General features: G+C 68.1%; 2 protein-coding genes across 7 annotated transcripts; both read left to right on the forward strand.

The window, feature by feature from the left end:
• The first annotated feature begins 28 nt into the window (after nt 1–28).
• Nucleotides 29–17,498, forward strand: FRMD8 (FERM domain containing 8). Of its 6 annotated transcripts, XM_087735360.1 has the most exons (11): nt 29–185; nt 665–829; nt 2,266–2,367; nt 2,594–2,652; nt 3,038–3,204; nt 4,293–4,490; nt 5,299–5,422; nt 5,722–5,907; nt 7,680–7,845; nt 9,862–9,972; nt 11,295–17,498. In XM_087735360.1, exons 1-10 carry the CDS (start codon nt 134–136, stop codon nt 9,969–9,971), a joined length of 1,329 nt encoding a protein of 442 aa, XP_087591486.1. In that variant the 5' UTR covers nt 29–133; the 3' UTR covers nt 9,972; nt 11,295–17,498. The 6 variants fall into 6 exon arrangements, 5 of the variants coding, with proteins under 5 accessions (XP_087591486.1, XP_087591487.1, XP_087591485.1 ...); XM_087735361.1 differs by lacking the exons at nt 9,862–9,972; nt 11,295–17,498 and adding an exon at nt 8,326–8,531; XR_015699456.1 differs by lacking the exons at nt 29–185; nt 665–829 and having other exon boundaries at nt 1,739–2,367; nt 11,295–11,398; nt 11,851–17,498.
• A 489-nt stretch (nt 17,499–17,987) lies between these two features.
• SCYL1 (SCY1 like pseudokinase 1) lies at nt 17,988–25,878 on the forward strand. The gene is made up of 13 exons (XM_087735307.1): nt 17,988–18,252; nt 18,982–19,122; nt 19,447–19,569; nt 22,002–22,216; nt 22,489–22,579; nt 22,673–22,828; nt 23,305–23,463; nt 23,542–23,649; nt 23,991–24,104; nt 24,555–24,710; nt 24,779–24,967; nt 25,508–25,618; nt 25,780–25,878. Exons 1-13 carry the CDS (start codon nt 18,100–18,102, stop codon nt 25,876–25,878), a joined length of 1,815 nt encoding a protein of 604 aa, XP_087591433.1. The 5' UTR covers nt 17,988–18,099.
• Nucleotides 25,879–26,080: the final 202 nt, after the last annotated feature.

The raw sequence follows: 26,080 nt of genomic DNA on the forward strand, positions 1-26,080 counted from the left end.
CATAACGTGACGTCCCGGCGCGCGGCTCCTCCCCCCGCACCCGCCGCTCTTCCGCCCGGCGCGGGAACGGCGCGCGCGGGACGGCCGGATCCCTGACCCCGCCGTGACCTCCGCGCTGACCCCGCCCCCGCGCATGGAGGGGGAAGGGGAGGGGGAGGGGGCGACCGCGCCGCCGGGCGCTGCCGGTGAGGGGGCGGGGGCGGGGCCGGGGCGGGGCCGGGGGGCCCGGGGGGGGGGGGCCGGTCCCGGTCCCGTCCCCCAGCCCCGGCGCCGCTGCTCCTGCCGGGCGGACGGGCGGGTCCCGGTGGGTCCCTGCGTGTTCCCAGGGGTCCCCGGGGGTCCCCCCAGCCCCGGCGCCGCTGCTCCTGCCGGGCGGGCGGGCTGGTCCCGGGGGTGCCGGTGGGTCCCTGGGTGTTCCCGGGGGTCCCCCCAGCCCTGTCCGTTCCGCAGCCCCGGCGCTGCTGCTCCTGCCGGGCGGGCGGGCGGGTCCCCGGGGGTCCCTAGGGGTGCCGGTGGGTCCCCGGTGGATCCCCCCCAGCCCTGTCCGTTCCCCCCAGCCCCGGCGCTGCTGCTCCTGCCGGGCGGGCGGGCGGGTCCCCGGGGGTCCCTAGGGGTGCCGGTGGGTCCCCGGTGGATCCCCCCCAGCCCTGTCCGTTCCCCCCAGCCCCGGCGCTGCTGTTCCTGCCGGACGGGCGGGCGCTGCCGCTGGCGCTGGAGCCGCCGCCGGGCCCCACGGCCGCCGAGCTGCTGGGCCGCCTGCAGGGGGCGCTGCGCCTGCCGCCCCCCGCCCCCCGCGCGCTGGCGCTGTGGCTCAGCTCCGCCCTCCTGGGTCAGCGGGGGCGGGGTCCCGGGGGGCGGCGGGTGGCCAAGGGTGGCCATGGGCTGTGGGTGGCCGTGGGTCCTGGGTGGCCATGGGTGGCCAGGGGGGCTGTGGGTGGCCAAGGGTGGCCAAGGGTGGCCATGGGCTGTGGGTGGCCGTGGGTCCTGGGTGGCCATGGGTGGCCAGGGGGGCTGTGGGTGGCCATGGGTGGCCGTGGGTCCCTGGGTGGCCGCAGGCTGTTGGTGGCCATGGGGGGCTGTGGGTGGCCATGGGTGGCCGTGGGTCCCTGGGTGGCTGTGGGCCATGGGTGGCCATGGGGGGCTGTGGGTGGCCAAGGGTGGCCGTGGGTCCCTGGGTGGCTGCGGGCCATGGGTGGCCATGGGGGGCTGTGGGTGGCCAAGGGTGGCCGTGGGTCCCTGGGTGGCTGTGGGCCATGGGTGGCCATGGGGGGCTGTGGGTGGCCATGGGTGGCCGTGGGTCCCTGGGTGGCCGCAGGCTGTTGGTGGCCATGGGGGGCTGTGGGTGGCCATGGGTGGCTGTGGGCCATTGGTGGCCATGGGGGGCTGTGGGTGGCCAAGGGTGGCCGTGGGTCCCTGGGTGGCTGCGGGCCATGGGTGGCCATGGGGGGCTGTGGGTGGCCAAGGGTGGCCGTGGGTCCCTGGGTGGCCGCAGGCTGTTGGTGGCCATGGGGGGCTGTGGGTGGCCAAGGGTGGCCGTGGGTCCCTGGGTGGCTGTGGGCCATGGGTGGCCATGGGGGGCTGTGGGTGGCCATGGGTGGCCGTGGGTCCCTGGGTGGCTGTGGGCCATGGGTGGCCACGGGTGGCTGTGGGTCCCTGGGTGGCTGCGGGCCATGGGTGGCCATGGGGGGCTGTGGGTGGCCATGGGTGGCCGCAGGCTGTTGGTGGCCATGGGGGGCTGTGGGTGGCCACGGGTGGCCGTGGGTCCCTGGGTGGCCGCAGGCTGTTGGTGGCCATGGGGGGCTGTGGGTGGCCATGGGTGGCCGTGGGTCCCTGGGTGGCTGCGGGCTGTTGGTGGCCATGGGGGGCTGTGGGTGGCCATGGGTGGCTGTGGGTCCCTGGGTGGCTGCGGGCCATGGGTGGCCATGGGGGGCTGTGGGTGGCCACGGGTGGCCGTGGGTCCCTGGGTGGCTGTGGGCCATGGGTGGCCATGGGGGGCTGTGGGTGGCCACGGGTGGCCGTGGGTCCCTGGGTGGCTGTGGGCCATGGGTGGCCATGGGGGGCTGTGGGTGGCCATGGGTGGCCGTGGGTCCCTGGGTGGCTGCGGGCCATTGGTGGCCATGGGGGGCTGTGGGTGGCCACGGGTGGCCGTGGGTCCCTGGGTGGCTGTGGGCCATGGGTGGCCATGGGGGGCTGTGGGGGGCTGTGGGTGGCCATGGGTGGCCGTGGGTCCCTGGGTGGCCGCGGGTGCCATGCTGTCGCCCCCAGAGGTGCAGCTGAAGCCGCGGCACCGGCCCCTGCGCCTGGTCCGGCAGTGGCCAGAGCTGCTGCTGCGCCTCAGCCTGGGCTCCCCCGACCGCATCGCCCGCGGTGAGCCCGCGGGGCGGGGTCCCGGGGCGGGGGTCCCGGGGCGGGGGTCCCCCCAGGTGTGGGACAGGGCGGGGGTCCCGGGGTGGGGGTCCCCAGGGCAGGATCCCCAGGGTGGGGGGTCCCGGGGGGGGGGGTGGTGCCCTCGGGGCGGGGGTCCCCACGTGAGGGGGGGTCCCCTCGGGGCGGGGGTCCCCAGGCCGGGTCCCCTCTGACGCCCCCCCCCCAGATGAGCCCTGCCTGCAGCTGCGCAGGAACGTCTTCTTCCCCAAGAGCAAGGAGCTGGAGGTGAGCGGGGCCGGGGGGCACCCCACGGGGGGGGGGGGCTGGGCGTGGGGGGCCCCACGGGCGTGGGGGGGTGGGTGTGGGCACCCCGCAGGCATGAGGGCACCCCACGGGCGTGTGGGGCCAGGCGCAGACACCCCACGGGTGTCAGGGGACCCCACCGGCGTGGGGGGCCGGGCGTGGGCACCCCACGGTCGTGCAGGGACCCCATGGGCGTGGTGGGACCCCACGGGTGTGCGGGGCTGGATATTGGGGTCCCCCAGACACCTGGGTCCTGAGTGGGAGGATCCTGGGGAGGCGTGGGGTGCGCGGGGCCACGTCTGGGGAGGCGTGGGGCGAGGCGTGGGGCGAGGCGTGGGGCGAGGCGTGGGGTGCGGCTGTTCCGCAGCTGGAGGACGAGGAGCTGCTGCGGCTGCTGTACGAGGAGGCGCGGGGGAACCTGCTGGGGGGCCGCTACCCCGTGGACCCCCCCGACGGGGAGGAGCTGGGGGCCCTGGCCTGCCGCCTGCGCCTGGGGCCCTTCCGGCCCGGCCACCACACGCCCCGCAGCCTGCGGTCAGCACCACGCCGCGGCCCACGGCACCCCGACCCACGGCACCCTCACCCACGGCACCCCGACCCACGGCACCCACGGCACCCCGACCCACGGCACCCCCGACCCACGGCACCCCCGACCCACGGCACCCTCACCCACGGCACCCTCACTCACGGCACCCCGACCCACGGCACCCCCGACCCACGGCACCCTCACCCACGGCACCCTCACTCACGGCACCCTCACCCACGGCACCCCCGACCCACGGCACCCTCACCCACGGCACCCCCGACCCATGGCACCCCAACCCACGGCACCCCAACCCACGGCACCCTCACCCACAGCACCCTCACCCACGGCACCCCGACCCACGGCACCCTGACCCACGGCACCCCCGACCCACAGCACCCCCGACCCACGGCACCCTCACCCACGGCACCCTCACCCACGGCACCCCCGACCCACGGCACCCCGACCCACAGCACCCCAACCCACGGCACCCTCACCCACAGCACCCTCACCCACGGCACCCTCACCCACGGCACCCTGACCCACGGCACCATCACCCACGGCACCCCGACCCACGGCACCCCCGACCCACGGCACCCTCACCCACGGCACCCCCGACCCACAGCACCCCTGACCCACGGCACCCTCACCCATGGCACCCCCGACCCATGGCACCCCGACCCACGGCACCCTCACCCACGGCACCCCTGACCCACGGCACCCCGACCCACGGCACCCTCACCCACGGCACCCTCACTCACGGCACCCTGACCCACGGCACCCTCACCCACGGCACCCCCGACCCACGGCACCCTCACCCACGGCACCCTCACTCACGGCACCCTGACCCATGGCACCCCGACCCACGGCACCCTCACCCACGGCACCCCCGACCCACGGCACCCCGACCCACGGCACCCTCACCCACGGCACCCCCGACCCACGGCACCCTCACCCACGGCACCCTCACTCACGGCACCCTGACCCACGGCACCCTCACCCACGGCACCCTCACTCACGGCACCCCCGACCCACGGCACCCTCACCCACGGCACCCCGACCCACGGCACCCTCACCCACGGCCCCCCCTCACCCCCAGGCCGCTGCTGGGGGAGCTGCTGCCGCCGCCGCCAGGGCGGGGGGGGCTGTGGGGGGCCCTGCTCCGGCGGGGCCCCCGCCCGCCCCCCCCCGAGGAGGGGCTGCTCCGCGCCTTTGCCCGCGCCCCCGGCCCCCAGGCCACCCCCGCCGACCTCTACCGCGCCTTCCTGCGCCGCTGCCACCCCCTGCCCTACTATGGGTGAGTGGGGGCTGCCGGGCCCCGCAGACCCCCGGGACCCCAGCACCTGGGCCCCACGGAGCCCCCAGACCCCCGGGACCCCAGCACCTGGGCCCCATGGAGCCCCCAGACCCCCGGGACCCCAGCGCCTGGGCCCCATGGACCCCCCAGACCCCCGGGACCCCAGCGCCTGGGCCCCACGGAGCCCCCAGACCCCCGGGACCCCAGCACCTGGGCCCCATGGACCCCCCAGACCCCCGGGACGCCAGCGCCTGGGCCCCATGGAGCCTCCCAACCCCCGGGACCCCAGCGCCTGGGCCCCATGGACCCCCCAGACCCCCGGGACCCCAGCGCCTGGGCCCCATGGAGCCCCCAGACCCCCGGGACCCCAGCACCTGGGCCCCATGGAGCCCCCAGACCCCCGGGACCCCAGCGCCTGGGCCCCATGGAGCCTCCCAACCCCCGGGACCCCAGCGCCTGGGCCCCATGGACCCCCCAGACCCCCGGGACCCCAGCACCTGGGCCCCACAGAGCCCCCAGACCCCCGGGACCCCAGCACCTGGGCCCCATGGAGCCTCCCAACCCCCGGGACCCCAGCGCCTGGGCCCCATGGAGCCCCCAGACCCCTGGGACCCCAGCGCCTGGGCCCCATGGAGCCCCCAGACCCCCGGGACCCCACAGAGCCTCAGCATCCTGGCCCCACACTTCACCCATGGGCCCCAGTGTCCGGGCCCCCCAAGTCACCCCACAGCCACCCGGGGAGGGACCCCCCCATCCCCACTGCGCCCCACAAGTGCACCCGGGGACCCACGCATCCGGGCCCCCCCAGGTGCGCCTTCTTCCCGGGGGCCATCGAGCGCCCCCCCGGGGGCCTGCTGGGCCGGGGGGGGCTGCGGCCCGTCACTGTCGCCGTGGGGCTAGAGGGCGTCACCATCATCGACCCGCGGGAGAAGGTACGGGGGTGCTGTGGGGCAGGATCGGTGCTGGGGGGGCTGTGGGGCAGGATCAGGCCCACAGTGGGGTCTGTGGGGTGGATCAGGCCCACAGTGGGGTCTATGGGGTGGATCAGGCCCACAGTGGGGTCTATGGGGCAGGACGGAGACCGGGGGGGTGTGGGGGGCGGGATGGGGGGCACGGTGGGGCTGGGCAGGGGGCGTAGGGAGCCATGGGGCAGTTTTGGAGGGGCGCCGTGGGGCACAGCGGGCGGCTGTGGGGCACGCCATGGGGCTGACCCCCCACCTGTCCCCCCCAGCACGTGCTGCTGACGCTGACCTACCCTGAGCTGTGCTGGGAGCTGGTGGGCGCCGTGGGGCAGGAGGGGGACGGCACCGTGGGGCAGGAGGGGGACGCCGCGGGGCCCCCCCAGCTGTGGCTGGAGTTCGATGGCGACCACGAAGGCGTCCCCGTCAACCGCCTGCTGCGGGTGTTCTCGCCCCAGGTCAGACCCACGGCCGCGACCCACGGGGGCCCTGCTGGGTTGGGGGGGGCGGCTGGGGGGCAGCTGGGGCTCAGCTCTGCCCCTCAGGGCAGTGGGGAGCAGTTGGGGGGCAGGGGACGGTGGTTGGGGGGCAGTGGGGGGTGTTTGGGGTTGTGTGGGGGGTTGTTGGGGTGCTGGGGGGGTGTTTGAGGGCAGTGGGTGGCAGTTGGGGGGCAGCGGGGGGTGTTTGGGGGGTAGTGAGGGGTTGTTGGGGTGCTGGGGGGTACTTGGGGGGCAGTGGGTGGCAGTTGGGGGTGTCTGGGGGGCAATGGGGGCAGTGGGTGGCAGTTGGGGGTGTCTGGGGGGCAATGGGGGGCAGTGGGTCGCGGTTAGGGGTGTTTGGGGGGCAATGGGGGGCAGTGGATGGCGGTTGGGGGGCAGTGGGTGGCAGTTGGGGGTGTTTGGGGGGCAATGGGGGGCAGTGGGTGGCGGTTGGGGGGCAGTGGGTGGCAGTTGGGGGTGTCTGGGGGGCAATGGGGGCAGTGGGTGGCGGTTGGGGGGCAGTGGGTGGCAGTTGGGGGTGTCTGGGGGGCAATGGGGGGCAGTGGGTGGCGGTTGGGGGGCAGTGGGTGGCAGTTGGGGGTGTCTGGGGGGCAATGGGGGGCAGTGGGTGGCAGTTGGGGGTGTCTGGGGGGCAATGGGGGGCAGTGGGTGGCGGTTGGGGGGCAGTGGGTGGCGGTTGGGGGTGTCTGGGGGGCAATGGGGGGCAGTGGGTGGCGGTTGGGGGGCAGTGGGTGGCAGTTGGGGGTGTCTGGGGGGCAATGGGGGGCAGTGGGTCGCGGTTGGGGGTGTTTGGGGGGCAATGGGGGCAGTGGGTAGCAGTTGGGGGTGTCTGGGGGGCAATGGGGGCAGTGGGTGGCGGTTGGGGGTGTCTGGGGGGCAATGGGGGGCAGTGGGTGGCAGTTGGGGGTGTCTGGGGGGCAATGGGGGGCAGTGGGTGGCAGTTGGGGGTGTCTGGGGGGCAATGGGGGCAGTGGGTGGCAGTTGGGGGTGTCTGGGGGGCAATGGGGGGCAGTGGGTGGCAGTTGGGGGTGTCTGGGGGGCAATGGGGGGCAGTGGGTGGCGGTTGGGGGGCAGTGGGTGGCGGTTGGGGGTGTCTGGGGGGCAATGGGGGCAGTGGGTGGCGGTTGGGGGGCAGTGGGTGGCAGTTGGGGGTGTCTGGGGGGCAATGGGGGCAGTGGGTGGCAGTTGGGGGTGTCTGGGGGGCAATGGGGGGCAGTGGGTCGCGGTTGGGGGTGTTTGGGGGGCAATGGGGGCAGTGGGTAGCAGTTGGGGGTGTCTGGGGGGCAATGGGGGCAGTGGGTGGCGGTTGGGGGTGTCTGGGGGGCAATGGGGGGCAGTGGGTGGCGGTTGGGGGGCAGTGGGTGGCAGTTGGGGGTGTCTGGGGGGCAATGGGGGGCAGTGGGTGGCGGTTGGGGGGCAGTGGGTGGCAGTGGGTGGCGGTTGGGGGGCAGTGGGTGGCAGTTGGGGGTGTTTGGGGGGCAATGGGGGGCAGTGGGTGGCGGTTGGGGGGCAGTGGGTGGCAGTTGGGGGTGTTTGGGGGGCAATGGGGGGCAGTGGGTGGCAGTTGGGGGTGTCTGGGGGGCAATGGGGGCAGTGGGTGGCGGTTGGGGGGCAGTGGGTAGTGGTTGGAGGGCAGTTGGGGGCAGCGGGGGGTTGTTAGGGTGCTGGGGGGGGCACGTGGGGTGTGTGGGGAGCAGTGGGCGGGGTGCCCGCGCTGACCACGCCCACAGGCGGAGCTGATGAGCGCCCTCATCGAGTGCTGCATCGAGCTGGGGGGGGCGGCCCCGCCCCCGGAGCCGGAGCCCCGCCCCCCGCCGGGCGCCCCCTTGCGGCGGCAGGAGAGCGTCACCCGGCCCCGCCTCCAGCGCCTGGCCACGATGGACTACGTGCGGGAGGGTGGGCGGGGGGACCCGGGGTCGGGGGGGGCCTTGAGGGGGCCCTGGGGGTCCTGACGGGGGCGTGGGGGTCCTGGGGGACTCGGGGGTCCTGGGGGGCCCTGGAGGGGACCTGGCGGGGTGTGGGGGGTCCTGGGGGACTCGGGGTCCTGGGGGGCCCTGGAGGGGGGCGTGGGGGGTCCTGGGGGGGCCCTGGGGGTCGTGGGGGGTCCTGGGGGTTGTGGGGGACTCGGGGGGCTCCTGGGGGGACCCGGGGGTCCGGGGGGTCCTGGGGATCGTAGGGGGTTCCTGGAGCAGACCTGGGGGGTCTTGGGGGGTCCTGGGGGACTCGGGGGTCCTGGGGGACCCGGGGACTTGGGGGTCATGAGGGGTCGGGGGGGCCTTGGGGGGTCTGGAGGCAGGGGACACAGGGGGCTGGGGGGGTCCGGGGGTCCCGGCCTGCGCTGACACCCCCCCCCCCCCCATGTCTGTGCTCTCCCAGGGCAGGAGCTGCGGCGGGTGAAGCCCCCCCGGCGCTCGGCCTCCTTCTTCGGGCGGGGGGGGGGCACCGGGCCGGGACAGGGCTGAGCCCCCCCCGTGCAGACTGGGAGCCCCCCGGCACAGACTGGGAGCACTGGGAGCCCCGGAGGGGACCCCCTGCTCTGTACCGACCCCCCTCCCCCACAAATAAAGGGCACAGGACAGGGAGGGCCCCGCCGGTTTGGGGCCAGTTCAGGGCGGTTTGGGACAGCCGAGCGATCCGGGGCAGATCGGGCTGGTTCGGGGCAGATTGGGGCTCTTTGGAGAACATTTGGGACGTTTTGGGGAGGTCTGGCGCAGACTGGGGCGGATTCAGGGCGGTTTGGGACGTACCAGGGCACTTTGGGGCATCAGAGTGATTTGGGGCAGATCTGGGCTGATTTGGGGCAGTTTGGAACTCGTTTGGGGTGGTTTGGGGCTCATCCAGGGCGGTTCAGGACAGCTCAAGGCATTGTGGGGGTAATTCAGGGCATTTTGGGGGTAATTCAGGGCGGTTTGGGGCTGATTCAGGGCGGTTTGGGGCTGACGGGTGGGCAGCGTTGCCAAATGGCGGCCCCACGTGACGGCGGCCATTTTAGGGATGGGGATGGGGGGGCAAGGGGGGACACGGACACACATGTGCACGTGTCATGGGGACAGGGACACACATGTGCGTGTCATGGTGGGGATGGACACGTGTGTGCGTGTGTCACGGGGACGGACGTGTGTATGTGTGTCACGGGACACGGACACGCGCGTGTGTGTGTGCCATGGTGGGGATGGACACGTGTGTATGTGTGTCATGGTGGGACACGGACACGCGTGTGCGTGTGCCATGGTGCGGACGTACACGCATGTGCGTGTCACGGGGCCTTGTGTTTCATGGTGGCCTCCCCTCGTTAGCGCTAACGCGCGCCGCGCCGCCGCACGCACCTCGCTCACCCCGCCGCCTCCTTTGGGGCAAATCCGGCCGATTCGGGGTCACCGCTCTCCTCTCCCGTCCGGGCCTTTGCGCCCTGGGCACAAAAACACCCCCAAATGCAACTATCGCGCTATTTAACCCCGTTTTCCCCCTCGCTCCCCGCCAGCCAGGGGCTATTTTTAACCAATACCGCATTTTTTTACAAATAAAGCGCCAGCACACCCCCGGCTCTGCGGCAAAACTGCCTCGGCCCCAAGCAGCTTTTTAAGGGAGAATCAGGGATTTGGTTAAGCTTCGTGCTCTGAAAGGGGGGGCCAAGGGTTGTCGGGGCTTAACGGACACAGGTGAATTTCGGCTCTGAAACCGAGCAGGTTTACAAACTGAGAAGGGGGAAATGTCAATATTTGGGGGATAAATAGAAATATTTGGGGCATAACGTACATATTTCGGAAAACGGCTTCCCGGGGGAAACCGCGAGGACGCGCCACCCCCGTCCCCGTCCCTCGGGGGCAGGACGGGGCGGTCTGGGGAGGAAACGCCATTCTGGGTCGGTGGAGCGGCCGATTTCTGAAGAAAACGCCTTTTTTTTTCGGTTAGGGAACCAGCAGGGACGGGCCCAGGCCTGGGGCTGGGCGCTACGCGGGCCGAAGGCCGCGCTTTGCCTGAGGGACGGGACGCGCGTGGGGGCGGGGGCACCCACTTTCTGAGGTAAAATCAAAGGAGAAAAGGGTTTTTTTTTTACTTTTTCGTCTCTCCTCGCTGCAGGCGGGGGATGGGGCTCCGCGCCGGCTGGGGGCTATCAACCCCCCCCCCATTTCGGGGCGGACAGGGAAAGAGCGACCGCGCCCCGCGCCCGCCCCCGCCGCCATCGCGGCGGCACTGCGGCGGTGGGCGGGGCCGTGGGCGGGGCGCGCACGCGCAGCGTCGCACTGCGCCACCCGCAGCGGCCGGCGCCGGTTAGAACCGGCCGCGGGGGCCGCGTCGCCGCGGGGGCCGCCTCGGTGCGTATCCCTCCGCCGGTCGGGCCCACCCCCCAAATCCCTGTTTTTTTTGCCTGTAAATGGGCGTGGGTGAGGTATAAAGTTAAAATTAAAGGTGGGGGGAGGGGGAGCGAAGGGGGGGAGGGGCGTTTGTGGCGTTTTAGCGGCGGTTTGGGGGCCCCCGGTCGGGATGGGTGCGGGGGAACGCGGTGAAGTCGTCGTCATCCCCCCCCTTTCCTGAGGTAATTTTTGTGTGAAAAGTCGTTAAAAAGGGCTGGTTTTCAAGAGGGAGGAAAACCTCAGGAAAATGGTGCCCTCAGGATGCAAGAAGAGTGAGGGATGGGGGGGTTTCACCCCAAAATCCTGTGGGGAGCGGGCTGGGGGGGGGGAGGTGGAGGAGCCCCCTCCTTGTGGGCTCAAAAAGGGGCTCTTTGGATAAAAAAAAAGCACTGAAAAGCCGCAGTTCTCAGCACGGTGCATTTTTTTGAGGCCTCCCCCCGTGGTTGTGTGCCGAGTTTGGGCCAAAATCTGTACCCTGGGCCTCGAAGAGGGCTTAAATTGGCCTGAAAGTGCTGGCAGAGCTGTTGGTCCTCTGTTGGGCTCATTTTGAGGATTTTTAGTGCTATTCCAGTAAAAAACCCCATCTTTTTCACCCAGCTGGGCCTTTTTCTTTTCTGATAAAAACCCAGGTTTTGGTGAAAACCAGGTTCATCTTTCCAATGGAAAATGCCTTAAAATGGACCCTTCAAGCCCAGCCCCTGATGGAAAAGCAGCTTTTAGGGGCTTTTCCATGCAGAAAACGTGACCTTTGGCCATGTCGCAGTCGATAAAATAATTTTAAAGCTGAAATTGGTGGTGGTGGTGGGTTGTATGTGCTTAAAACCTGACAGAAATCATGATTGACGTAAATTCTGCCCCAAAAATACAGATTATGAGTGAGGGGAGGCCTCTCCCTGCAGCCAAAATGGTGGAAAACCCCCAGTTTTGAGAGTCTTCATGGCAGAATAATGCAGCAAAACAGTAATAGCAGCAAAATATCTTCTCCTGCAGGAAACGCCCTGGAAACGCGTCGGAAAAACTCGCCCTGCGCCTCCTAAATGCTTCGTTGGCTTCGTCAGCGGCTTTAATTAGTGCTGGATCGGCTTTAATTACAGGTCTCGGGGTGGGGGGGTGTCCTCCCCGCCAGCACTTTTGGAGTGTCGTTTCCTGCCCAGAAATGCCTCAAAGTGCCCCAAAAGGGGATTTTTATTCACCTGGTTGAAAACAGGCTGTGCCGTGACTCAGCACAGCCTGGAAATTGTGTGAAATGCAGAGATTTTGGTGTATTTTTGTGGAAAGGAAGAAGTAAAAAAGGGTTGTTTGGGCTTTGCTAGAAAGGGGCGAAAAGAATTGTTAAAGAAAGGCTTTGTTTGGGCTTTGCTAGAAGGGGACAAAAATATTTATTAAAGGGGTGGTTTGGGCTTTTCTGGAAAGGGGCAAAAATAAATATTAAAAAAGGGTCGTTTGGGCTTTGCTGGAAACAAGGGAAATAGGCAAAAAAAAAAAGGGTTTCTGGGGTCTGTGGGTTCCCCTCAAGAGCCAAGCATCGCTCACCTTTTTTCCCAAGATTTGTGACCGTTTCAGGGAGAAAAGGAGCCTGCGAGGGCCCAGACCCGTGACGCAGCAGGAGTGAAAATGACGTTAAGTATTAAATAAATAACAAGAATGCTCTAAAATCGTCCAGAAAGGTCAGAGCGGGTTTTTTTTTTTTGTCCAGAACAGGCAAAATCGAGCAAAAACTAGGGTTAATTTTAACCATTTTCATGCTAAAACATGCGGGGTGGCCGAATGCCTCCCGCTGCCGGGATGATTTATGGGGGAAAAAAAAAAAAAGAAGAGAAGAGGTTTTCTCGCATGGCAGGGCAGGATTGGGGGTGGATTTTTTTTTTTGGCCGCCACCCTTTTTTGGCGATTTTGGGGATTATTTCTTTGGCCCCCCCGCGGAGGCAGCTGCAGCAGCGCTGACGTGGCTCGGCTTTATAACGGGGGGGCCCAGTGCGGACGGGCGCTCTGCGAGGAAACAGCCCCAAATCACGATTAATTCTTGCAGTGACGGCAATTCCCTCGACGGGAAGAGCCAGAGCCGGCTGCGGCGCTTCTCCGCTGTGAAAAAAGCTCGCAAAGCTGCTTATTTTTTTTTTAAAAAGCTCTTAAAGCTGCTTTATTTAAAAAAAAAAAAGCTCTTAAAGCTGCTTAATTTACAAAAAAAGCGCTCTTAAAGCTGCTTTTTTTAAAGAAAAAAAGATCAGAAAGCTGTTTCCTTTAAAGAAAAAAAAGCTCTTAAAGCTGTTTTCTTTTTTTGAATTCTTAAAATACGGCAGTTCAGTCGTTTGGAAAAGCCGGAGCAAGCTGGGGTGCTTTTTTTAACGAAAAAAGCTCTCAAAGCTTTATTTTTAAAACGAAAAGCTCTTAAAGCTGTTTTATTTTTTAAAAGTGAAGCTCTTAAAAGCTGTTTTTTTTAAAAAAAAATGCTCTTAAGGCTGTTTTAAGAAAAAGCAGCTCTTGAAGCTGTTTTATTTTGTTTTGAATTCTTAAAATGAGGTAATTTGATAGTTTAGAAAAGCCGGAGCGAGCTGGGGCGCTTGTTTAATGAAAAAAAGCTTTCAAAGCTGCTTTACTTTAAAAAAAAAAAAAAAAAAAGCTGCTCTTAAAGCTGTTTTCTTTTAAAAAACACTCTTAAAGCTATTTTTTTTTAAAAAAAAAAAGCTCCTAAAGCTGTTTTATTTTTTTAAAAAGCTCTTAAAGCTGCTTTAATTTTTTTTTTTAAAAAGCTCCTAAAGCTGCTTTCTTTAAGAAAAAGCTGTTCAAGCTTTTTTCCTCGTTCCTCCTACAAAGCAGCGCCGGGCCGGGCCGGGGGAGCGCAGGTTGGGTGCGGGTGCGGATCTTTCGGGAGAGTTTGGGGTGAAGTGCGGCATTTTCAGACAAGACAGAAGATTGCTGGCAGAGGAAGATGGATTGAGAGAGGAGATAATTGGGGGAAAAAAGGAAAACTCAAGAGCGAAGATGAACCGTGGCAGGGAGCGAGATGAACGGCTGGAAGAGAGGAATGAGGGAGTTTCGTTTTTTTTCCCCCAGCAGCCCCGGCTGGGGGAAAAAAGGACTTTTTGGTAAAAGGCGGCGGCTGGCAGCCAGGAAGGAGGCGCTGGGCAGGGCAACCCCAGGGAAGAGGAGAAAGAAGTGAGAAAAGAGGAGAAAAAGAGAGCAAAGAGGGGGAAAAAAGAGCCAGTGCAAGTTGGTGAAGCTGGAGGAAAAAAATCTTAAAAATGAAGGGGAAAAAGAGCCCGTGGAGATGGGTGAAGCTGGAGGAGGAAATAGGAAAAAAAAGAGAGAAAATAGAGGGGAAAAAAAAAAAAGAGAAAAACAGAAAGTAGAGAAAAGAAAAAATAATCTGCTGGAAATTGGAGAAGATAGGAAAACGAGAAAAGTCAGAGGAGCCAGTGGAAATTGGTGAAGCTAGAGAAAGAAAGAGGAAAAGAAACAGGCAGAAATGAGAAAACAGGAAAAAACAAAAGAGAAAAAATAAGAGGAAAAAATGAAGAGGAAAAATAAAGAGAAAAGAGAAAATAAAAGAGAAAAATAAGAAAATAAAAGAGAAAAATAAGAAAATAAAAGAGGAAGTAGAGGAAAAAAAAAGAAAATGAGGATAAAAGAGGAGGAAATAGAGACAAGAGAAATGAAGGCAGTGGAAACTGGGGAAACCGGAGAAACTAAATTAAAAAAATTAAGGAAAAGAAAGAGGAGCCAGAGGAAGGCGGTGAAGAGGAGGAAGGAGAGAAAAGGAAGAGGGAGGCACGGAAGGAGGCCGGGAGCCCACCGGAGGGCGGCGGCAGCCAGAGGAAGGCAATTTTAAGGAATTTAAGGAAAAATCCCCAAATGAGAGCCGGAGCTGGTGGGGCTGGAGGAGGAAGCGGCCGAGGCGGCAGCTGGGTGAGGCCTTTCCCCTGCTCGTTTTGGGGGGATTCGGGGGGCGGGGGGGGCTCTTGTCGTTGCAGGCGCCGCGGCCGTCACCCCCGCTCCCCCCTTTTTTCTGTAAAACCCCCGAGAAACGGGGAACAATCCCCCCAAACCCCACTCCAGCGTCACCAGGCTCCGGCGGTAGCGCTCCATAGGTCCCGCCTGTCGCCGCAGAGTAAGTGCTCAAAAATCCCTTCTTTTTTCCCCAAAGAGGCGATGCGTGGGAGGGGACGGCCGGAACTCTCTGGAAAAGGGGAAAAGAGGGGGAAAAAAAAAAAAAGGTGGTGGTTGTTGTTGTGGGGGGGGGGGGGGGGGGGTGTCTTGAGTTTTTTTCCCCCCTCAGGGAAGCAGCAAAACGCAGGAAAAAAAAAAAAAAAAGGCAAGTAACGGTGAGAAAAATGCCAAGGAAAAATAAAAAGAGACCCGGGTCTCAGGATTTAACCAAAAAAGGCAATTCCGCACCCAAAGCGCACTCAGGAGCTTTTCTGCAGGGACCTTTGAGGATAAAAACCCTGATTTGATTAATGTGGAGCCGGTCAGAAGTAAGATTTTAATTTAACTTTGGTTTTTGGGGGCGTTTCCTTGGTTTCTGGCTGGCGGAGCTGGGTCAGGGTCCAGCGCGGGGGGGCGGCGCGTTTTGGGCTTGTTTCCAGCCTTTCCGCAGATGCAGTGGTAGGAGGCAGCTGGGAAGAAAAGCCGCTTTTTTCCCCCAAAACGGAGCTGGAAAATCAGGATTGAGGCTTGTGCTGAGCGTCCCCAGGAGCTTCCCTTAGGAAAAAATAACGTAAAAAAGACCCCAACCCCCCCAAAGCGCTCGGCAGGGAGGGGGACGGAGCCAGGTGGGGGCAGGGGGGTGCAATAATTGTATTTTCAGGTTTTCTCCGTAAGCAGCAGCAGGACGATTAAATTTAGGCTTTTTCCCCCAAAACGAGCTGTAAGTGTAGGAGCGAGCGATGGGGGAGCAAAACAAATGCAGGCAAAGCCCCCCGGTCGCTTCGGCCGGGACGGCGGCAGGTACCTCCGGCGCGCCCCAACCCCCTGCACCAAAAGCGCCCGGTTTGGGGTCGGGGGGAGGGGCCGCGGATTTGGGGCGGTTCCGGCCGTTTTCGGGGGCGCGGGGGTGCCGGGGCGCGGTCGCACCGGTGGGGGGAGCGCCGGGACCCCCGAGAGGCGCCGCGCGGCATGTTTGCGCCCCCCCCCCCCCCCCGAGCCCATCACCCCCTCCCGGCGCGGAGCGAGGCGAGAAGCGATGGCTTTTACGGATGACTGCGAAAAAACGGGCGTTTTTAGCGCTTTTACCCCAGAAGGTGGCTGACGGGGCGGGGGGGCTGTGTCTCGCAGGTGTTTTTTCCAGACCCCCCGGCCAGCGCCCGCACCCGCCGCTCCTGCGCCTCCGACTGTAAAGCTGAGGATTCGTAGCCTCAAACCGCCAGATTGGGGCAAAAAAGCCCAAAAAAGGGTCTGCAGAAACACGTAGGGATCGAGAAAAAAGGGTATTTCTGGTGCTTTCACCCCCCAAAATGGGCAATTCCGGGCGCGATGGGGGTGGCGCGCTTTCACCCCAGGTGGGTTTTGCCGCTTTTCCTCCCAGATCCACAAATGTGAAAACAAAGCAAAAAGCCCCAAAAGGCCACGACCGCCCCAAAACGCGCAGCGGGAGCTGTTGGCCGGGCCCACCCCCAACGGGGAGTTTCAGCGGAAAACGGGGCTTCCCCCCCAAAAAAAAGAGCTTAGCCAGCGCCTTCGCATGTTGCCTGGGGAGGGGGGAGGCTTTTTTTAACCTTTTTCCTAGTTTTTTTCCCCAAAACGATAGGAGTTGAGGAGAAGCCGCAGAACTTTTGGGGTAGGGAAGAGCTCGGGGGCTCCAGCTGTTGCTCCCAGTGTTGTTCCGGTGGTGGTGGTGGTTGTTTCTCTCCCCTCCCCTGCTCTCCCCCCGACACAGCGACGGTGCCTAAAACGGCCTTGATCCGCCCCAAAATGGACAATTGGGTACAAAAAAATGGCTAAAAAGTAGAAATCCCCCCCAAAATAAGAGGCAGGAAAGGTGAGCGAGCGGAGTAAGTACCGGCGGGGCCCCCTGCGCCCGGGACGCGCCCCCGACCCAAAATCCCGCTTTCTGAGCCCGTTCTGCGCCCGGGACGCGTGCCTGACCCAAAATCCTCCTTTCTGAGCCCGTTCTGCACCCGGGACACGTGCCCGACCCGAAATCCCGCTTTCTGAGCCCGTTCTGCGCCCGGGACGCGTGCCCGACCCAAAATCCTCCTTTCTGAGCCCGTTCTGCGCCCGGGACGCGTGCCCGACCCGAAATCCCGCTTTCTGAGCCCATTTTGCGCCTGGGATGCATGTCGGACCCAAAATCCTGCTTTCTGAGCCCGCTTCATGTGGGGGACGCGCGCCCGACCCGAAATCCCGCTTTCTGAGCCCGTTTTGCGCCCGGGACGCGTGCCCGACCCAACCCCCTCCTCTCTGAGCCCACTCTGCACCCGGGACGCGCGCCCGACCCAAAATCCCGCTTTCTGAGCCCATTTTGCGCCCGGGACGCGCGCCCGACCCAAAATCCCCCCTCCCGAGTTTAACCCCCGCCCCCCAACCGCCCCCCCCCCCAAGGAGCCCCCGGGGAGCCCCCGCCCCCGGCGCTGTTTTGGGGTGGTTTCCTGCCGTTCGCACGGTGCCGGTTCCCCCCGTTCCCCCCCCCCCCCCGTTTTGGGGCGGTTTCCCCCGTTCCCGAGGTTTTTCTTTTCCTGAGAGAACGCCGTTGTCTCAGGTTTTGCTTTTTCTCCTCCCACCCAAAAAGGCCAAAAAAAGCAAAAGGCGCCGGTGGGGGCACCCCTGGGCCCTGCCCCGGGGCGGGGTTCGACCCCCCGCGGCGCCCGCTGCCGGCCTGCCTCCTCCTGTCGCGACGGGAACCCCCCTATCGCGACAGGGACCCCCACGCTGCTTTGGGGAACCCCCGATGTGGGGACGGGGGTGACCTCGTGTTGCGACAGGGCCCCCGTGGTGCTTTGGGGCACCCAGGCTATGGGGACGGGGTGGCCCCGTATCGCGACAGGGACCCGGCATCGTGACGGGCGCCCCAGAGGACTCCGCACCACAGTGGCGCCTCCCATCTCCTCGAAGACCGATATCGTGGCGGGAGCCCCATGTCGCAACAGAGGCCCTGTATCGCAATGGGGGGTGGTGTTGCTTCGCGGACTCTATCGCGACGGGGCCCCTGTGTCACGACGGGGACCCGCAGCGACCAATAAACCTGCTGAGAGCTGACCGGCCTCGTGTCGTCCCTGCTGCCGGGGGGGGGGGGGGGGCGGGGGGTGACGGGGGGGTGACGTCACGGGGCTGTGACACCTCCGGCCTGCCGCTGACACCCGGTACAACATCACTGCCCGTTCCTTGTGACGTCACTGCCTGTTCCTGCCAGGCTGGCGGCTCGCTGGTGACGTCACCGCCTGTTCCTGCACGCGTGTCCCTCACAAACCTTTCCCGCCCTCTCGCGCCCCGGCCCGGCCCCGCCCCTCGCTCCGCCCCGCCCAATTAGCCCCGCCCCTCGCCCCGGCACAGCCCCCTCTCCCCGCCCCGGCACCGCCCCATCCCCGCCTCTCGCCCCGCCCCACCCCGTCTCGCTCTTATTTCGGCTCCGCCCCTCCCCGGCCCCGCCTCTCTCCCCGCCCCTTTCCCCCGAGGCCCCGCCCCTGACTCCACCCCCCGCGGCACGGCCCCCCCCCACGCCCCGCCCCCCCCCCCCCCCCGGTCCGTCACCGGATCCTCCCGCCCGGCGCCGCCGCCGCTTCCTCCGGGCCCGCTCCGGCCTCGGCCCCCGGGACCCCCGGGCCCTCCGGGACCCCGGGCCCCGGGCCCCCGCCCCGCCATGTGGCTGTTCTCCCGGGACCCGGTGCGGGACTTCCCCTTCGAGCTGGGCCCGCCCGACACCGACCCCGACCCGGACCCGGCCCCGGCCCCGGCGGCGGACGCGGCCCCGGCCCCGGCCCCGCTTTGGCGGCTGCTGCGGGGGCGGCGAAAGGTGGGGGGGGGCGAGCGGGGAGGGGGGCGGCGTGTGCGCGGCCTGGCCCCGTTTCCCGGCCCCCCTCCCGGTGTCCCCACGGCCCCGGGTCCCCCTGTCCCCGGGCTCCCCATCCCCACGGCCCCCCACGGCCCCCCACGGCCCTGTGTCCCCTTACCCCCATCCCCCGGTACCCCATGTCCCCCTCAGGCCTCCCCCGTGTCCCCCCGGCTCCCCCTGCTCCTCATCCCCCGCATCCCCATGCCCTCCCCATGTCCCCTACCCGCATCCCCAGGTCCCGCTCAGGCCCCCCCATGTCCCCCTGGGTCCCCCTGCTCCTCATCCCCGCGTCCCCCCATGTCCCCATGTCCCCTACCCGCATCCCCACGGCCCCCCACGGCCCTGTGTCCCCTTACCCCCATCCCCAGGTACCCTATGTCCCCCTCAGGCCTCCCCCATGTCCCCATGTCCCCATGTCCCCTATCCCCATCGCCAGGTCCCTCACGTCCGTCTGCTCCTCATCCCCATGTCCCCCATGTCCCCCATGTCCCCTACCCGCATCCCCATGTCCCCCTCAGGCCTCCCCCGTGTCCCCCCGTGTCCCCCTGCTCCTCATCCCCCGCGTCCCCATGTCCCCCATGTCCCCTACCGCCATCCCCAGGTCCCCCAGATGCCCCTGCTCCCCATCCCCGGGTCCCCCTGCCCCCACGTCCCCCCCCGCCCCGTCCCCACGATGTCCCTGTGTCCCAGGCGGACGGGGCGCCGGTGTCGGTGTTCGCCCACAGCCTGGGGACGGGGGACGCGGCCACCACCCCCCTGGCCCGGGCGGCCCTGCGGCGCCTGCGCAGCCTGCGGCACCCCAGCGTCCTGGGCTACCTCGACAGCCTGGAGGTGATGGGGGCGGGGGGACATGGGGGGCAGAGGGACACGGGGGGACAGGGGAACATTGGGGACATGGGGGCACAGGGGGACACTGGGGACATGGGGGGGACAGGGGAACATTGGGGACATGGGGGGGACACTGGGGACATGGGGGGAGAGGGGGACATGGGGGGACACGGGGGCATGGGGGGGATGTGGGGGGACATGGGGGGATACAAGGGGACACGGGGACGGGGATTTGGGGACACACACAGGGGAACACGGGGATGTGGGGGGACCCGGGGGGACGTGGTGACACATGGGGCGCGTGCGGTGACGTCCCGGCCCCCCCAGACGGAGCAGTGCCTGTACCTGGTGACAGAGGCGGTGACGCCACTGCGCCGGCACCTGCGGCTGCGGCCCCCGATGGGCGACCTGGGGGAGCAGGAGGTGGCCTGGGGGCTGCACCAGCTCCTGGTGAGGGGGGACCCCGGGATCTGGGGGGGACCCTGGGATCTGGGGGGAGGCCCTGGCATTTGGAGGGGGACCCCGGGTTGTGGGAGGGCCCTGGGATCTGGGGGGAGACCCAGGCATTCGGGGGGGGGACCCCGGGATCTGGGGGGCCCTGGGATCTGGGGGGAGACCCAGGCATTCGGGGGGACCCCGGGATCTGGGGGGCCCTGGGATCTGGGGGGAGACCCAGGCATTTGGGGGGACCCCGGGATCTGGGGGGCCCTGGGATCTGGGGGGCACCCAGGCATCCGGGGGGGACCCCGGGATCTGGGGGGCCCTGGGATCTGGGGGGCACCCAGGCATTCGAGGGGGACCCCGGGATCTGGGGGGCCCTGGGATCTGGGGGAGACCCAGGCATTTGGGGGGGACCCCGGGATCTGGGGGGCCCTGGGATCTGGGGGGCACCCAGGCATCCGGGGGGACCCCGGGATCTGGGGGGCCCTGGGATCTGGGGGGCACCCAGGCATTCGAGGGGGGACCCCGGGATCTGGGGGGCCCTGGGATCTGGGGGAGACCCAGGCATTTGGGGGGACCCCGGGATCTGGGGGGCCCTGGGATCTGGGGGAGACCCACGCATTTGGGGGGCGGCCCCGGGATCTGGGGGGGCCCTGGGATCTGGCGGGAGACCCAGGCATTTGGGGGGGGAGCCCGGGTTCTGGGGGGGCCCCTGGGATCTGGGGGGAGCCCCAGGCATTTGGGGGGACCCCGGGATCTGGGGGGACCCTGGGATCTGGGGGAGACCCAGGCATTCGGGGGGACCCCGGGATCTGGGGGGCCCTGGGATCTGGGGGAGACCCAGGCATTCGGGGGGGACCCCGGGATCTGGGGGGCCCCTGGGATCTGGGGGAGACCCAGGCATTCGGGGGGGACCCCGGGATCTGGGGGGCCCTGGGATCTGGGGGAGACCCAGGCATTCGGGGGGACCCCGGGATCTGGGGGGGCCCTGGGATCTGGGGGGAGACCCAGGCATTTGGGGGGACCCCGGGATCTGGGGGGCCCTGGGATCTGGGGGGCACCCAGGCATCCGGGGGGACCCCGGGATCTGGGGGGCCCTGGGATCTGGGGGGCACCCAGGCATTCGAGGGGGACCCCGGGATCTGGGGGGCCCTGGGATCTGGGGGGAGACCCAGGCATTTGGGGGGGACCCCGGGATCTGGGGGGCCCTGGGATCTGGGGGGCACCCAGGCATCCGGGGGGACCCCGGGATCTGGGGGGCCCTGGGATCTGGGGGGCACCCAGGCATTCGAGGGGGACCCCGGGATCTGGGGGGCCCTGGGATCTGGGGGAGACCCAGGCATTTGGGGGGACCCCGGGATCTGGGGGGCCCTGGGATCTGGGGGAGACCCAGGCATTCGGGGGGGACCCCGGGATCTGGGGGGCCCTGGGATCTGGGGGGAGACCCAGGCATTTGGGGGGGACCCCGGGATCTGGGGGGCCCTGGGATCTGGGGGGCACCCAGGCATCCGGGGGGGGACCCCGGGATCTGGGGGGGCCCTGGGATCTGGGGGGCACCCAGGCATTCGAGGGGGGACCCCGGGATCTGGGAGGGCCCTGGGATCTGGGGGGAGACCCAGGCATTCGGGGGGGACCCCGGGATCTGGGGGGCCCTGGGATCTGGGGGGAGACCCAGGCATTTGGGGGGGACCCCGGGATCTGGGGGGCCCTGGGATCTGGGGGAGACCCAGGCATTCGGGGGGACCCCGGGATCTGGGGGGACCCTGGGATCTGGGGGAGACCCAGGCATTCGAGGGGGACCCCGGGATCTGGGGGGCCCTGGGATCTGGGGGGCACCCAGGCATCCGGGGGGGACCCCGGGATCTGGGGGGCCCTGGGATCTGGGGGAGACCCAGGCATTCGAGGGGGGACCCCGGGATCTGGGGGGCCCTGGGATCTGGGGGGCACCCAGGCATCCGGGGGGACCCCGGGATCTGGGGGGCCCTGGGATCTGGGGGGCACCCAGGCATTCGAGGGGGACCCCGGGATCTGGGGGGCCCTGGGATCTGGGGGGAGACCCAGGCATTCGGGGGGACCCCGGGATCTGGGGGGCCCTGGGATCTGGGGGGAGACCCAGGCATTTGGGGGGGACCCCGGGATCTGGGGGGCCCTGGGATCTGGGGGGAGACCCAGGCATTTGGGGGGGACCCCGGGATCTGGGGGGGCCCTGGGATCTGGGGGAGACCCAGGCATTTGGGGGGACCCCGGGATCTGGGGGGACCCTGGGATCTGGGGGGAGACCCAGGCATTCGGGGGGGGACCCCGGGATCTGGGGGGAGACCCAGGCATTCGAGGGGGGACCCCGGGATCTGGGGGGGCCCTGGGATCTGGGGGGCACCCAGGCATCCGGGGGGGCACCCCATCATCCAGGGGTCCCTGATGCCGGCTGGGTGCTCCCGCAGACGGCGCTGTCCTTCCTGGGGGGCTCGGGGCTGGTGCACCATGCGCTGGGGCTGGACGCCATCTTTGTCGACCCGGGGGGCGACTGGAAGCTGGGGGGGCTGGAGCGGGTGGCGGCCGCCAGCGAGGGGGCCCCCCCCCGGCCCCCCGGCGTCCCCCCCCGGCCCCAGGACCCCCCCGAGCTCAGCGACTCCTCACGAGGGCAGGGGGAGCCCTGGTGAGTTATGGGGGGACATGGGGGGGATTGGGGGGGCTGGGGGGGCACAGGGCGACGTGGAGCCTGGGGACGTGGGGGGTCATGGGGGGGACGTGGGGGAGAGGGGGACATGGGACAGCGTTGGGGGGCACAGAGGCTCCTGGGGGGGGCCACGGGGGGCACGGGGCAATACAGGGGGGCCACGGGGCTGGGGCTGGGTGGGAGGCAGCTGTGGGGGGCTCTGGGGGACCGGAGGGGTCCCCGCATCCCTGCGCTGCCGTGGCTGTCCCCAGGGCGGGGGACATGTGGCGCCTGGGCTGCCTCATCTGGGAGGTCTTCAACGGGCCCCTGCCCCGGCCCGGGGCCCTGCGCAGCTTCGGCAAGGTCAGCCCTGACGCCGGGGTCCCCCAAACCCCTGGGCTCCCCCCGGGGCCCCCCCGACGCCGGGGCCCCCCTGACCCCCGTCCCCGTCCCCAGCTGCCGGCGGGGCTGGTCCCCCCCTTCTGCGAGCTGGTGGCCGCGGAGCCGTCGGCGCGGCCGGGGCCGGGGCAGCTCCTGCAGCGCCTGCAGCGCCCGGGGGCCTTCCTCGCTTGCCCCCTCGTCCGCACCGGCCTCTTCCTCGAGCAGTTCCAGGTCTGTGGCACCGTCCCCGTCCCATCCCCATCCTCATCTGCATCCCGGTCCCCATCCCCTTCCCCTTGTCCCCATCCTCAGGGCTCCGGCTTCGTTCCCATCCTGGTCCTCGGTCTCCCGTCCCTGTCCCCATCCCCAGGGGATCCCTGTCCCCATCTCTGTCCCCATCTCATCCCTGTCCTTTTCCTCCTTGTCCTTGGCCCTGTCCCCATTCCTGTCCCCTCCATCCCTGTCCCGATCCCCATCCTCATCTGCATCCCGGTCCCCCCATCCCCGTCCCCTCGTCCCCATCCTCAGTGCTCCGGCTTTGTTCCCATCCTGGTCCCCAGTCTCCCGTCCCTGTCTCCCGCCTCTGTCCCCATCTCACCCCTGTCCTTTTCCTCCTTGTCCCCGATCCCGTCCCCCCGTCCCTGTCCTCATCCCACCCCCTGTCCCTCTCCCTCCATCCTCGGCCCACCCCTGTCCCGTCCCCCCAGGTCCGGGACGCTTCGGAGCGCCGGACCTTCCTGCAGGAGCTGAGCGCCCGCCTGGACGCCCTCCCCGGCCCCTTCCGCCGCCACAAGCTGCTGCCCCGGCTGCTGGCGGCCCTCGAGTTCGGCAGCGCCGATGCCAGCGCCCTGCCCCCCCTCCTCAAGGTGGGGTCCCCCCCGGTGTCACCCCCGGTGTCACCCCCCCGGCGTCACCCCCGGCGTCACCCGTCCCCATCCCCGCAGGTGGCCAAGGTGCTGGACCCCCCCGAGTACCAGGAGCGGATCGTCCCCATCATCGTCCGCCTCTTCTCCTCCCCGGACCGGGCGCTGCGCATGCAGCTGCTGCAGCAGGTGTGGAGGGGTCCTGCGCCGCGATGCTGGGGTCTGCGTCCCCGCGGGGCCCAAATGGGGGGGTCTTCCTTCTATGGGGCCCAAATGGGGGGGGTCCTTGTCTCTGTGGGTCCCGAGTGGGGGGTCCTTGTCTCTAGGGGGCCCAAATGGGCGGGTCTTCACTTCTATGGGGCCCAAAGCAGGGGTCCTCATCTCTATGGGTCCCGGCCGCCGGGGTCCTTATTTGTATGGGGTCTGGATGCCGGGATCCTCCCTTGCACCCGGGTCCCTGGCATCTGTGGGTGCTGGGGGGGGCTCCTGGGGGTCCGGGGGGTCCTGACGCCAGCGCCGGGTCCCCCCAGCTGGAGGACTACGTGGAGTTCCTGCCCGAGGCGACGGTGGACGCCCAGATCTTCCCCCACGTCGCCCACGGCTTCCTTGACACCAACCCCGCCATCCGCGAGCAGACCGTCAAGGTGGGCGGCCCCCGCCCCGGGGAACCCCCCCAAACGCCTGTGTCCCCCCCAAGTGTGTGGGTCTCCCCCCCCAATCACCTGGGTCCCCCCACCCAACACCTGGGTCCCCCAAAACGCCTGGGTCCCCCCAAACGCCTGGATCCCCCCAAATATCTGGGTCCCCTGAGCCCCTGGCTCCCCCCAGGTGCCTGGGTCCCCCCCAGATACCTGGGCCCCCTGAGCCCCTGGGTCACCCCCAGACACCTGGGTCCCCCCAGACACCTGTGTCCCCCCAGATGTGTGGGTTACCCCCCCCCCAGTCACCTGGGTCCCTCCACCCAATGCCTGGGTCCCCCCAAATACCTGGGCCCCCTGAGCCCCTGGGTGCCCCAGACATCTGGGCCCTCCCCAAACATCTGGGTCCCCCCCAAACATCTGGGTCCTCCTGACCTCCTGCCCCCCCCCCCCCAGTCGATGGTGCTGCTGGCACCCAAGCTGGGGGAGGGGCGCCGGGGGCGGGAGCTGCCGCGGCTGCTGCTGCGGGTGCAGACGGGCGACGCGCTGGGACCCCTGCGCTGCAACGCCACGCTCTGCCTGGGGCGCCTGGGCCCCCTCCTGCCCCCCCAGGTGAGCACCCGCCCCCGCGCCCCGCGCCCCCTGCGCCGCAGCCCCCCCTCATTCCGTTCCGCCCCCAGACCCGGCAGCGGGTGCTGGCCCCCGCCCTGGTGCGGGCGACGCGGGACCCCTTCGCCCCAGCGCGGGCGGCCGCCGTCGCCGCCTTCGCCGCCACCCACGGGTGCTACTCGCCCCAGGAGTGCGCCGGGAGGGTGCTGCCCGCCCTCTGCGGCCTCACCACGGACCCCCACCCCGGCGTGCGGCAGCAGGTGGGGCTGGGGGTGCCCTCGCAGTGGGGTCTCGTTGCTGGGGGCCCCCTCGCAGTGGGTGCTGGGGGTTGGGGTCCTCATGCAACAAGTGCTGGGGGGGGCGGGGAATCCCATTGCAGTGGGTGCTGAGGGGGAATCTGGGTGCCGGGGGTCCCATTGCAGCAGCTGCTGGGGGGTCTGGGTGCTGGGGGGTGTCTCATTGCTGGGGGTCCTGTCACAGGGGGTGCTGGGGGTCAGGGTGCTCATGCAATGGGTGCTGGGGGGGGGATCCCACTGCAGCGGGTGCTGGGGGTCCCATCGCAACGGTTGCTGGGGGGAGTCCCATTGCAGTGGGTGCTGGGGGGGTCTGGGTGCTGGGGGTCCCATTGCAATGGGTGCGGGGAGGGGGGTCCCATTGCAGTGGGTGCTGGGGGGTGTCTGGGTGCTGGGGGTCCCATTGCAATGGGTGCGGGGGGGGGTGGTGTCCCCATCAGGGGTTGCTGGGGCTGGAGGAGTCTCCCGTCTTTGGGGGGGGTCCCTCACTGCTGGCCCCCCCCCCAGGCTTTCCGGGCGCTCCGCAGCTTCCTGGATCAGCTGGAGGCGGCCACCGAATCCTGGGGGGCCCCGGAGGGGGGTGAGAGAATGGGGGGGGGGGGGGGCGGGGGGCCAACGGTGGGGTGGTTGGGGGGAGGGGGGCTGGGGGGGAATAGGGGTCCTGGGGAGAGGGGGAGAAGCGGGGGTGGGGGTCAGAGATGGGGGGGCATGGGGGGGGTGGCATTGGGGACCAGCTTGGGGGTGCCCCCCCCCCCCATGACCCCTCCCTCCCCCTGCAGACCCCCCAGCGCAGCCACTGCCCCCGGGGGCCCCCGGGGGGGGGCCGGGGGGGCTGGGGGCCGCCGTGTCCTGGGCCGTCACCGGCGTCACCTCCCTGACGGCACGGCTGATGGGGGCCGAGGCCGGGGCCCCCCCCCAGACCCCCCCCCAGGCCCCCGCCGAGGGCACCCCAGCCCCCCCAAAAGGTGAGTGTCCCCCCACTCCCCCCAGGGTCCCCCAACCCCCTCCTGGGGACCCCAACTCCCCCCCCCTCGGGGGGTCCCCAGCCCCCTCCCACCCTTGGGGACCCCCAGCCCCCCA

The sequence above is a fragment of the Nipponia nippon genome, unplaced genomic scaffold (genome assembly GCF_047370975.1).
Source record: "Nipponia nippon isolate SJK-2023a ecotype South Korea unplaced genomic scaffold, ASM4737097v1 scaffold_55, whole genome shotgun sequence".
Taxonomy (NCBI): Eukaryota; Metazoa; Chordata; class Aves; order Pelecaniformes; family Threskiornithidae; genus Nipponia; species Nipponia nippon.